Here is a 13028-nt window from a genome sequence, read left to right on the forward strand (position 1 = left end):
CGGTTGGTAGAGGGTTCCAGGTTCGATCCCCGCTTCCGCCATCCTAGTCACTGCCGTTGTGTCCTTGGGCAAGACACCTTACCCACCTGCTCCCAGTGTCACCCACACCGGTTTAAATGTAACTTAGATATTGGGTTTCACTATGTAAAGCGCTTTGAGTCACTAGAGAAAAGCGCTATATAAATATAATTCACAAATATAAAACACTGTGTGATTCATGAAATGAGTCCAAATTCACAAGTTTTGTCGTAGATGATGTACAGAATAAACCACATAGTGGGGAAATTGACTCATTTACATTAGTAATAATTTATTTTTGTATTATTTATTTAATCATCTGATAGATTCAAAACAACACTAATGGGAGCATTTTAAACTGAATTCCACCTCTTTGACTTATGAACATTATGACATCATTTATTTAGGAAGTATAAATGACAACAAATGGAGATGGAATACTACTAACTGCAACATTGAAATGCTCTCTTTTTAAACACAGAAAACAATCTGAGGTGGTCTTTATTTTGAAGTTATCTTGCCATGGAATAGATCTTCTTCCACGTGGCCCCTGAGCTAAAATGAACTTGACACCCCTCTTCTAAAGAGACCACTTTTATTTTGTGACATCTAAACACAAGGTGGCACTCTACGGAGTAAGCAGCTCATAAATATGCACATTTCAAAATAAAAGAGACACATTAGGCGGCACAGAGGCGGAGTCGGGGGACAGCATCAGGTCGCTGTAGGGGACGTGCAGCTTCAGCACACAGTACCTGGGGTCCGCTTGGTTCTGATCGCAGGTCGACGCGGAGTACCGCTCGGACTCCTGACACACACACACACACGTACACAAGGTTGTCAGGACAAGATGGCGGCCATCTCTGAAGTGGCGAGTGACAGTGAGACTGATTTAGCGACTTGTGTTTACTAAATAGTCTTGTAGCTAGCAGGCGGAGCTAAGGTGAACAGATCAGACAAAAAGTCAACGTGAACTTTATTGAACGTCTTCACACATGGGCGGGGGGGGGTACTCACAGTCACAGGTGGGTGCGGGAAGGCAAACGTGGGCGGAGTCTGGCTCTAAAACCTCCATGGGAATCTGGGAGGGGGCGGGGCCGCGAGGCTGAGCGAGACAAAGTGGGAGGAGTCAACATGCAGGGGAAAAAAAGACCACCAAGGCAAACGTTCATCCGCCACTAAAACTAGTCCCCAGCTTCTTTCTAAACCAGGGGTGTCCAAAGTGCAGCCAGGGGGCCATGTTTGGTTTTATTGGTCCTCGGCATAGAGTAGAAATAAAAATGAAGTGATTAATACTGAGATATATTATTGGATGCTATCAGTTTTACCACACAGTAAGATGTGGATGTTTTGCCATGGAAGCCGTTTGGACACCCCTGGTCTAAGCTCTTCTCCGCCCCCTATTATGTCACATGACTGCATCCATGGCTCCATGTCGGCGCGTCCAATGAGAGAGTTAGTGGATGAGAAGGTGTTAGAGAGGAGGAAGTGCTACAAGTCAGCAACACTGTGGGAGGAAGAGGACATGTTCAGTATGTTAGTGATGGTGGGACATGTTAGTTGACACGCGGCGGCCACCAGGTGGCACCCCTCACCTCCTCGTCGCTCTCGGTCTCCGTCGTCGTCGTCTTCTTCTTCTTCTTCTTCTTCTTCTTCTCGTCCTCGCTCTTCTTCTTCTCCCTGTCAGGGAGGAGGTCGTCCAGCCAGGCCAGGTCGTGCTGGGAGAACATCAGGTCCAGAAGCTTCCGCACCACCATAAGACCCAGGATCTGCACGCAGACCGATCAATCATAGCAACCCAGGTATCACTGATACGTGTTACAGATCACTGATATGTTTGATCAGTACTCAATGATACATGTTACAGATCATCACTGATATGTTTGATCAGTACTCAATGATACATGTTACAGATCATCACTGATATGTTTGATCAGTACTCAATGATACATGTTACAGATCATCACTGATATGTTTGATCAGTAATCAATGATACATGTTACAGATCATCACTGATATGTGTGATCAGTAATCAATGATACATGTTACAGATCACCACTGGTTAGTTTTGATCAGTAATCAATGATACATGTTATCAATAATCCATGATACATGTTATCCATCTGATACATCTTATCATCAATAAGCCCTTTTTCCACAGCAGGAACTTCCCCATTAAGTAATGTAAATAAAGTTCGCCCCGTGTTTCCACCAAAAACTACTCGGGTAGATTTAGTTCGTTAGGAACCTTTTGGAGTTCTTCCTAGCTTAGTGGGACTCCTTCAAGCGGTGACCAGGACCAGCACTCTCGAACGCTGATTGGTTGAACACAGTTGGGGGCGTTCCTAAAACTTCTCTTTCTAACACTCGACCACCATTGGACTATACGCAGCCACTTGTTTATTTCTATGACAACAAACTTGAACAAAAGGAACTTAGTGATCCGTAGAAATATCTTGCAGTGTTTTTACTCAGTCGTAGTCGTTAAACTATTTGCAGTTTAATTTTGCTCATTATTTTTTACAAACTTAATTCCGATAGGAGAAGTAGACGGACTCTTTTAAAGGTATTTACAGAGGAGTATGAAGCCGGACTTAAAGCAGGGACCTCCGCTGCTTACTACTCGGACTTCATTGGAAAAAAAAGGAGGAAGCACAGGAGTGGAAGGAAGGTAAATAACATCAAATATGAACTATTTACTTGATTACATGTTGTAAAAGTAGTCAATGACACTCCATTTGTGTAGTTATTAGCCTCGACCCCAGTGAACAGAATGCTAATGCTAACAAGCTAACGCTAAAGCCGATGTGTTTGTGTTGTTGGTGTGAGATAAACACTACATTTATTATTTATATAGTTATTTACAGATAAAACTTGACATTTATTCTTTATATATTATTTACAGATAAACATTGACATGTATTATTTACATATTATTTACAGATAAACACTGACATGTATTATTTATATTTTGTTATTTACAGATAAACACTGACATGTATTATATATTATTTACAGATAAACATTGACATGTGTTATTTATATATTGTTATTTACAGATAAACACTGACATGTATTATTTATATATTATTTACAGATAAACACTGACATGTATTATTTATATATTGTTATTTACAGATAAACACTGACATGTATTATTTATATATTATTTACAGATAAACACTGACATGTATTATTTATATATTGTTATTTACAGATAAACACTGACATGTATTATATATTATTTACAGATAAACATTGACATGTGTTATTTATATATTGTTATTTACAGATAAACACTGACATGTATTATTTCTATATTATTTACAGATAAACATTGACATGTATTATTTACATATTGTTATTTACAGATAAACACTGACATGTATTATTTCTATATTATTTACAGATAAACATTGACATGTATTATTTACATATTGTTATTTACAGATAAACACTGACATGTATTTATATATTGTTATTTACAGATAAACACTGACATGTATTATATATTATTTACAGATAAACATTGACATGTGTTATTTATATATTATTTACAGATAAACACTTACATGTATTATTTATATATTGTTATTTACAGATAAACACTGACATGTATTACTTATATATTATTTACAGATAAACACTGACATGTATTATTTATATATTGTTATTTACAGATAAACACTGACATGTATTATTTATATATTATTTACAGATAAACACTGACATGTATTATTTATATATTGTTATTTACAGATAAACACTGACATGTATTATTTATATATTATTTACAGATAAACACTGACATGTATTATTTATATATTGTTATTTACAGATAAACACTGACATGTATTATTTATATATTATTTACAGATAAACACTGACATGTATTATTTATATATTGTTATTTACAGATAAACACTGACATGTATTATTTATATATTATTTACATATAAACACTGACATGCATTATTTATATATTATTCACAGATAAACACTGACATGTATTATTTATATATTGTTATTTACAGCTGAAATGGACCAAAAGGAATCATGATGTAATCAATTATCGCTAATAGATTTGCTTGATCGTCACTTATAGATGTTATCAATCATTAATGAAAGATGTAATCAATAATTAATGATATATATGATCAATTAATAATGTTATCAATCATCACTGATAGATGTTATCAATGATGGATGGAATAAATGATCAGTGAAGAAGATGTGCTGACCATGACGGGGAAGATGATGGCGAGGAAGGTGGACTTTAGGACCCAGAGGACAGCCAGACATATGACCTGCACCAGAGTGAAGAGGTGGACCCTTCTCAGAGGAACATGGCGCAGGAAGGAGAAGTCTGGTTGATGTTTGGGTGGCATCATGTACAACTTCATGCGCTCCCAGAACTACCACACAAAGTACACACATCAAGTACACAAAGTACACACGTCAAGTACACAAAGTACACACGTCAAGTACACAGAGTACACACATCAAGTACACAAAGGTCAAGTTACCTGGATGCCGCTGAGCGAGGCCACGCCCATGTAGAGGAAGACCCCATAGAGGACGGGCATGGGGATGTACTGAAGGACAGGTCAAAGGTCAGTCTCATGCCAGCATGCTAAGAACAGAGCTGGGTTCTGACCTGCAGCACCGGGGCCAGGAAGACGGAGAGTCCGGTCAGGACAAAGACCAGAATCCCGGTCAGTCTCTGCTCGCTGTAGGACAGAAGAGTCAGCAAAGTCCATGGTGAGAAGGAAGGCCGGCGGTCTTACCGGACCCCCAGGAACTGTGGCTGCTCTCCAGGGGCGCTGGACTCGCTCTCCATCTTGAGCGAGTCGATGTGAGCGATGGAGATGACGGTGGCGGCCACGTACCAGGGCAGACCCGTGAAGGAGCACACGGCCATCAGGACCCCCACCCAGAACAGGTCCAGGTGGTAGCCGCAACCTTTCTGCAAGACCACAGCGGTTCTACCTCGGTTCTTCCTTTTTGGCGGAGTGCGGCTCTCACCTTCAGCTTGTTCTCCTTGCGGTTGACGATGACGGCGCTGATCTGCTGGTCCATGAAGATGAGGATGGTGACCAGCAGGGCGGGCACGGAGCTGGCCAGGTACCACCACCACGGGTTCTTGCCGAACGGCATCACCAGCCACCCCCGGTCAGAACGTGTGGGCTGTGCACACAACACTTCAACATAGACCCTGTACAACACTATATTAGGAGTACTGCCTATAATACTACGTCAGGAGTACTGCCTATATTACTATGTCAGGAGTACTGCCTATAATACTATGTCAGGAGTACTGCCTATAATACTATGTCAGGAGTACTGCCTATAATACTACGTCAAGAGTACTGCATATAATACTACGTCAGGAGTACTGCCTATAATACTACGTCAAGAGTACTGCATATAATTCTATGTCAGGAGTACTGCCTATAATACTATGTCAGGAGTACTGCATATAATACTACGTCAGGAGTACTGCCTATAATACTATGTCAAGAGTACTGCATATAATTCTATGTCAGGAGTACTGCCTATAATACTATGTCAGGAGTACTGCCTATAATACTATGTCAAGAGTACTGCCTATAATACTATGTCAGGAGTGCTGCCTATAATACTATGTTAGGAGTGCTGCCTATAATACTATGTCAGGAGTACTGCATATAATACCATGTCAGGAGTACTGCCTATAATACTATGTCAGGAGTACTGCCTATAATTCTATGTCAGGAGTACTGCATATAATACTATGTCAGGAGTACTGCATATAATACCATGTCAGGAGTACTGCCTATGATACCATGTCAGGAGTACTGCCTATGATACCATGTCAGGAGTACTGCCTATAATACTATGTCAGGAGTACTGCCTATGATACCATGTCAGGAGTACTGCCTATAATACTATGTCAGGAGTACTGCATATAATACTATGTCAGGAGTACTGCCTATGATACCATGTCAGGAGTACTGCGTATAATACTATGTCAGGAGTACTGCCTATAATACTATGTCAGGAGTACTGCATATAATACTATGTCAGGAGTACTGCATATAATACCATGTCAGGAGTACTGCCTATGATACCATGTAAGGAGTACTGCCTATAATAGTATGTCAGGGGTGTCCAAAGTACTGCCCGGGGAACAATCGCTACATTATTTGCTCATTTTGCAGGTAAAAACCTCAGTGTCAAATATTTTCTTACTTGACAAATTATAACTGTTAGCATGCTAGCTTCTTTTTTTTTAGCTAATTTTGTTGGTATTTACTTCAGTCATATTTTGGTGCTTGATACACGCTAATGTTAGCATGCTAGCGTTTTGAACAGATTTTTCAGGTACACACCTCAGAGTAATGCATTTTGGTACTTGATGCATGTTACAGTTAGCATTTTAGCATGCTAACATGATCATGTTAAGCTAATTTACCAGGTATACATACCCCAGTGTCATATTTTGGTATTTCAGTCATGCTAACTGTTTGCATGCTAGCTTTTTTTTTTAGCTAATTTTGCAAATATTTTTTGATACTTGATGCTATTTGGCCAACGTGCTAAACTGTTAGCATTTCCGTTCAGCTTTGGCTCGTCAGCATTCATACAAAATTTCCACCAAAGTTGCATTTTCTGGTTCTTTCTTAAAAAATCTGCATATTGTACAGGTTTTAAAGGTGCAAACAAGAAAGTTGGGAATAGTTTGGGCACCCCTGAACTAAACACCTGTTGCAACGTGGTTAGCATGCACGCTAAGAGAAATACCTTCAACTCAGTAGGAACGATTAGTTTGGGCGTGTCTAAACCCACCAACATATCCAGACCCACAAAGGACATGATTGACATGAAGATGGCAAAATCACTGATTAGCTTCCTTAGCTTAGCATCCACACAAGCAGCGACAAGAAAAAGAAGAGAAAGAAAGACTTTGTTAAATTTGCACGACGGATCAGGAATAAACGACGCACACATTCAGGGGGAAAAAGGGGTGATGCGTTCAAGGACCTTTATCTCGGTGGGGACGTGCAGTTTGGGGGTGTCCAGGTCCAGCAGGGCGTCCAACCCGCAGAAGACCAGGATGGAAATAACGATGGAGAAATCGCTGACAAACTTACGGAGCTGCAGCAACAAGGGAGGGAGGAGTGTAGGGGGGTGTAGTACGGTTGCTAGGATACCAGAAGACCAAAGATGTTCATGCTGTCAACTCTTATTATCTTGAACGGAGCCCAATATCCTCACGTAGTATACTTATGGAATCACAGCCAATGTTTCCATGGCAACAGGTTCAGGTCACATGCGGGGTCAGGGGCGGGGTAAAGCGACGGCGGGCGTTCTCACCTTTGTCGGGAAGTAGCGGCTGAACTTGAACTTCTTGAGGGACACGGTCATGGAGTAGGTGCCGAAGAAGAGGATGAAGGACATGAGGGCCAGGTCGGGCACGTACTTACAGGCCTTGCCCACCAGGGCGCCGCTGTACTTCACACACTCCTTCTTGCTCAGCTGACCCCAGGCCAGGTCGCTCAGGTTGAACTGCAGGAGGACAAGAGCTGAGCTATGGACGCCACTGACCGCCACCATGACGCTCACTCACCAGCAGAGTCATGTTGTCGTCGGCCAGCGGCGCTGAAGCGGTGGTGAGCGGTGCTGCAGGGCGGAGTCAAACAGTTACAAGCTAAGTAGGAATGTTTATTCGTGTCTTTATTGCAAAAAATATATTTTTGACACTGAATGAATTTTTTGCGTTTTAATTTTGTGAAGTGAATTTTTTAACATCAAATTATGCTGACAATTTCATTGATAAAACATTTCTTATCAAAATGCCTTTATTTAAAAATTTTGTGTAAAAAAAGTCAGTGTATACAAATGTGTATAAAAATGTTGTGCCCAGTTAACTGCTTTTTTATGCCTGTGTCATGTGACTTCAAACTTGACACCTCATTGGCTTCTTCTGAGACAATCAACTGCTTCAGTCTTAGTTTACAGCAAGTTAACTTACAGCAGTAAACACTGAATTTTTTACATTGAATTTTTATACACTGAATTTTCAGCACTGATTTTTTTACACTGAATTTTTATAAACTGAATTACTCTACTTTTAATTTTTTTCACAGATTTTTATAAACAATTTTTTTTACTGTGATTTTTATTACACTAATTTTTTTATACCGAATTTTAGACACTGATTATTTTACAGCACTGCATCTTTTACACTGAATCTTTTTTTTGCATTGAATTTTTATACACTGAATTTTTTTACACTGATTTTTCACACTGAATTTTTCGGCACTGAATTTATTTACACAATGTTCTTACATTTAATTTTTCAGCTTTGAATTTTTTTACACTGACTTTTTTTTACAATTAATTTTTATACACTGAATTTTTGTACACTGATTTTTTATAAACTGAATTATTCTATTTTTATTTTTTTACACTGAATTTTTTTAATACACTAATTTTTTATACTGAATTTTAGACACTGATTATTTTACAGCACTGAATCTTTTACACTGAATCTTTTTTTTGCATTGAATTTTTATACACTGAAATTTTTTTACACTGATTTTTGTATACACTGAATTTTTTTACACTGATTTTTTATACACTCATTTTTCACACTGAATTTTTTCGGCACTGAATTTATTTACACAATGTTCTTACATTTAATTGTTCAGCTCTGAATTTTTTTACACTGACTATTTTTTTTTACAATGAATTTTTATACACTGAATTTTTGTACACTGATTTTTTATAAACTGAATTATTCTACTTTAAATTTTTTACACAGAATTTTTATACACTGAATTTTTTTAATACACACATTTTTTATACTGAATTTTAGAGACTGATTATTTTACAGCACTGAATCTTTTACACCGAATATTTTTTTTGCATTGAAATTTTTATACACTATTTTTCAGCACAATTTTTTTACACAGATTTTTATATGCACTGAATTTTTTTTACACAGATTTTTTATACACTCATTTTTCACTGAATTTTTCAGCACTGAATTTTTTACACTGAATTTTTCGGCACCAAATTTTTTTTACACAAAATGTTCTTACATTTAATTTTTCAGCTCTAAATTTTTTTATACACTGAAATTTTTTATAAAGTGAATTTTTTTAAAATGATTTTTTCAGCTCTGAATTTTTTTAACACTAAATTTTTCAGCACTAAATTTTTTTACATTGATTTTTTTACACTGAATTTTAATACATTGAATTTTTATTTAAACACACATTTTGCCAAAAAAAAAAAAGTGTTTTCAATGAAATTGTTGGCATAATTTGATGTAAAAAAAAAAATGCAGTTCACAAAATTCAGTGTCAAAATAAAGCTTTCTTTAAATAAAGACCTCCAAACTAAAGTAACCAGTTTTGTTAGCAAACACGTCGTCACATATTACTCACATTTTCCGAGCACAGCCACGGCAGGAAGCAGACGGGGACAGAAAGGCAGGACAAAGTCAAGGCGTGAAGACCCTCCTGGTCACGTGCAGGTGAGGAGGACTCACCCTGGTCAGGAGGCACGCAGTCGCACGTGTACGACGTCACGTAGTCCGGCTTGAACCCGCGGTTGATGGGGTAATATTTGAAGACTCCCACCTGCGCACACACAAGCCTCAGCGGCGCTGCCGGCTGCCACGCTAAGGCGCTAACCCACCATCTTCTTGATGGCGTCCGAGATGAAGATGAAGGAGATGAGGCTGGAGAAGCCCTCCTCGGTGAAGCGGGTCATGTACTGGATGATGTAGCTGGCGTCGGACAGAACCAGCACCAGGCACTGCAGACACGAGTGGATGCCGATCCACAGGCGCAGCTCCATGTAGTCCACGCCGTTGCTCCTGCGCCACACGCAAACACGCCGTCAAGCGTCAACAAGTGTCGCCCGGCCCGCCCGGCTTCTCACTTGCAGAACTCGTATAGAAGCTTCTCGAAGATGAGGATGGGTCCGGTGGAGCTGAGGATGATGAGAGGCTGACCGCCGAACAAGCAGAAGACGGTTCCCGCCAGAGCCGTGCCCAAGAAGCTCTCCATCACGCCCTGGCAGGAGGCGGGGTCACAGAGGAAGGAGGACTGAGCGCGTGCAGGTCTTACCTGGTAGTTGTCGGTGGCGTCCCCCAGCAGGCCGCCGAAGGTGATGGCGTTGGTGATGCAGCCCAAGTAGATGAAGAGCACGGCGGAGATGGTCTGGATATGGAAGCCGTCGTAAACGTCGCTGCAGTAGAACGGGACCTTCCTCTTGATGTCCAACCACAAGCCGCCGCCGAGCCTTCGCCGGAGTGGAGAAAATGTCAGACCACTTCCTGTCTCCCTCGCACGCGTCTTACGCACTAAAAATGTTGGGTTAAAAATAACCCAATTGGAACCCAACTGCTGGTTCAGAAAAGGACGAACCCTTTATTTGAGTTATTTTAACGCAACATTCTGGGTTAATTTTTTCAACCCAACTTTTGCGTAGAATTATTTAACCCAAAAGTTGAGTTATGATAACTTAATGTTGGGTTATTTCCAACCAAACTATTGGGTTGAATTATTTAACCCAAAAGTTGAGTTATTCTAACTCAATGGTGGTTGATTCATAACCCAACTATTGGGTTGAATTTATTTAACCCAAAAGTTGAGTTATAACTTAATGTTGGGTTATTCCCAACCAAACTATTGGGTTGAATGATTTAACCCAAAAGTTGAGTTATTCTAACTCAATGGTGGTTGATTCATAACCCAACTATTGGGTTGAATTTATTTAACCCAAAAGTTGAGTTATGATAACTTAATGTTGGGTTATTCCCAACCAAACTATTGGGTTGAATGATTTAACCCAAAAGTTGAGTTATTCTAACTCAATGTTGGTTGATTCATAACCCAACTATTGGGTTGAATTTATTTAACCCAAAAGTTGAGTTATAACTTAATGTTGGGTTATTCCCAACCAAAGTATTGGGTTGAATGATTTAACCCAAATGTTGAGTTATTCTAACTCAATGTTGGTTGATTCATAACCCAACTATTGGGTTGAATTTATTTATGATAACTTAATGTTGGGTTATTCCCAACCAAACTATTGGGTTGTATTTATTTAACCCAAAAGTTGAGTTATAACTTAATGTTGGGTTATTCCCAACCAAACTATTGGGTTGAATGATTTAACCCAAAAGTTGAGTTATTCTAACTCAATGTTGGTTGATTCATAACCCAACTATTGGGTTGAATTTATTTAACCCAAAAGTTGAGTTATAACTTAATGTTGGGTTATTCCCAACCAAACTATTGGGTTGAATGATTTAACCCAAAAGTTGAGTTATTCTAACTCAACATTCTGGGTACATTTTTTCAACCCAACTTTTGCGTAGAATTATTTAACCCAAAAGTTGAGTTATGATTACTTAATGTTGGGTTATTTCCAACCAAACTATTGGGTTAAATTATTTAACCCAAAAGTTGAGTTATTCTAACTCAATGGTGGTTGATTCATAACCCAACTATTGGGTTGAATTTATTTAACCCAAAAGTTGAGTTATGATAACTTAATGTTGGGTTATTCCCAACCAAACTATTGGGTTGAATTATTTAACCCAAAAGTTGAGTTATTCTAACTCAATGTTGGTTGATTCATAACCCAACTATTGGGTTGAATTTATTTATGACAACTTAATGTTGGGTTATTCCCAACCAAACTATTGGGTTGAATTATTTAACCCAAAAATTGAGTTATTCTAACTCAATGTTGGTTGATTCATAACCCAACTTTTGGGTTGAATTTATTTAACACAAAAGTTGAGTTATTCTAACTCAATGTTGGTTGATTCATAACCCAACTATTGGGTTGAATTTATTTAACACAAAAGTTGAGTTATGATAACTTAATGTTGGGTCATTCCCAACCAAACTATTGGGTTGAATTATTTAACCCAAAAATTGAGTTATTCTAACTCAATGTTGGTTGATTCATAACCCAACTTTTGGGTTGAATTTATTTAACACAAAAGTCGAGTTATTCTAACTCAATGTTGGTTGATTCATAACCCAACTATTGGGATGAATTATTTAACCCAAAAGTTGAGTTATGATAACTTAATGTTGGGTTATTCCCAACCAAACTATTGGGTTGAATTATTTAACCCAAAAGTTGAGTTATAACTCAATGTTGGTTGATTCATAACCCAAATATTGGGTTGAATTTTTTAACACAAAAGTTGAGTTATTTTTACTCAATGTTGGTTGATTCATAACCCAACTATTGGGTTGAATGTATTTAACACAAAAGCTGAGTTATGCTCACTACAATGTTGGGTTATTCCAAACCCAACTATTGGGTTGTGCAATTTAGTGCTCCTTGACCCAATAGTTGGTTAAAAATGATACATTTTACTGCTGGTTTGTCTTACTCCTTCACAACTACTTTTAAAAATGATTTTTATTCCATGAAAATATACTCAAAAGCAAGATATGAGTGAAATTTGTTTTCCAACAATTGCCATGTATGGTCATAGTAGTTCTATACAGCATGTTGAAATATGTTCATGCACATAAGATGTGTGATTGTAAATAATCTTAATGAGATTAATCCTTAATAAAATTCCCTTCAAGAAAAAAGTAAATTTTTAATTAAAAAAAAAAAGCCTTTTACCCAAAATTGCGTTACTCATTGAAAAACAACCCAAAAATGGTTGGTAGTTTTGAAAACCCAGAAACTGAGTTAAAATAATATCCTTATAACCCAAAAAATGGATTGCTCTTCATAAAAATAATTCCAAAATTTATTCCAACACTCGCAACTCATAAATTGGGTTATCAGAATAACCCAGACTTTTTTAGTGTGTACCTTCCGGTGAACTTCAGCTCCTCTCCCAGCTCGTGTTGGGCCGGGAGCTCCTCGTCTTCCCCCCCTGCCGCACCCCCGGCAGACCCGTTCATCTGGCCCAGCTCGTTCAGGTTCAGCACCGACTTCCTGCAAGGAGACCGAGTTAAGTTGCGTCCGACAGC

The 13028-nt window shown here is 38.5% G+C and overlaps 1 protein-coding gene and 1 long non-coding RNA gene across 5 annotated transcripts in view; one reads left to right on the forward strand and one right to left on the reverse strand.

The window, feature by feature from the left end:
- Window positions 1–446: 446 nt before the first annotated feature.
- Window positions 447–13028, reverse strand: part of LOC133638330 (electrogenic sodium bicarbonate cotransporter 4-like) — a 32408-nt gene continuing 19826 nt past the window's right edge. For 2 of the 4 annotated variants that reach the window (XM_062030846.1, XM_062030845.1), the window contains exons 10-25: window positions 12868–12993; window positions 10140–10314; window positions 9952–10085; window positions 9706–9886; window positions 9557–9647; window positions 7628–7659; window positions 7375–7566; window positions 7042–7155; window positions 6802–6915; window positions 5044–5205; window positions 4806–4984; window positions 4676–4748; window positions 4545–4613; window positions 4260–4433; window positions 1614–1787; window positions 447–826 (exon numbers count right to left, since the gene is read on the reverse strand). In XM_062030846.1, the coding sequence (XP_061886830.1) occupies window positions 680–826; window positions 1614–1787; window positions 4260–4433; window positions 4545–4613; window positions 4676–4748; window positions 4806–4984; window positions 5044–5205; window positions 6802–6915; window positions 7042–7155; window positions 7375–7566; window positions 7628–7659; window positions 9557–9647; window positions 9706–9886; window positions 9952–10085; window positions 10140–10314; window positions 12868–12993 (2137 nt within the window). In that variant the 3' untranslated portion in view covers window positions 447–679. The remainder of the gene's footprint in view (window positions 827–1613; window positions 1788–4259; window positions 4434–4544; window positions 4614–4675; window positions 4749–4805; window positions 4985–5043; window positions 5206–6801; window positions 6916–7041; window positions 7156–7374; window positions 7567–7627; window positions 7660–9556; window positions 9648–9705; window positions 9887–9951; window positions 10086–10139; window positions 10315–12867; window positions 12994–13028) is intronic. The other 2 variants (XM_062030847.1, XM_062030844.1) reach the window with 2 other exon arrangements.
- LOC133638331 (uncharacterized) overlaps window positions 1151–13028 on the forward strand; it is a 28657-nt gene continuing 16779 nt past the window's right edge. The window contains exon 1 of the long non-coding RNA XR_009823607.1: window positions 1151–1820. This is a non-coding gene — a long non-coding RNA (uncharacterized LOC133638331). The remainder of the gene's footprint in view (window positions 1821–13028) is intronic.

This window comes from Entelurus aequoreus, linkage group LG21 (genome assembly GCF_033978785.1).
Source record: "Entelurus aequoreus isolate RoL-2023_Sb linkage group LG21, RoL_Eaeq_v1.1, whole genome shotgun sequence".
NCBI classification, from domain to species: Eukaryota; Metazoa; Chordata; class Actinopteri; order Syngnathiformes; family Syngnathidae; genus Entelurus; species Entelurus aequoreus.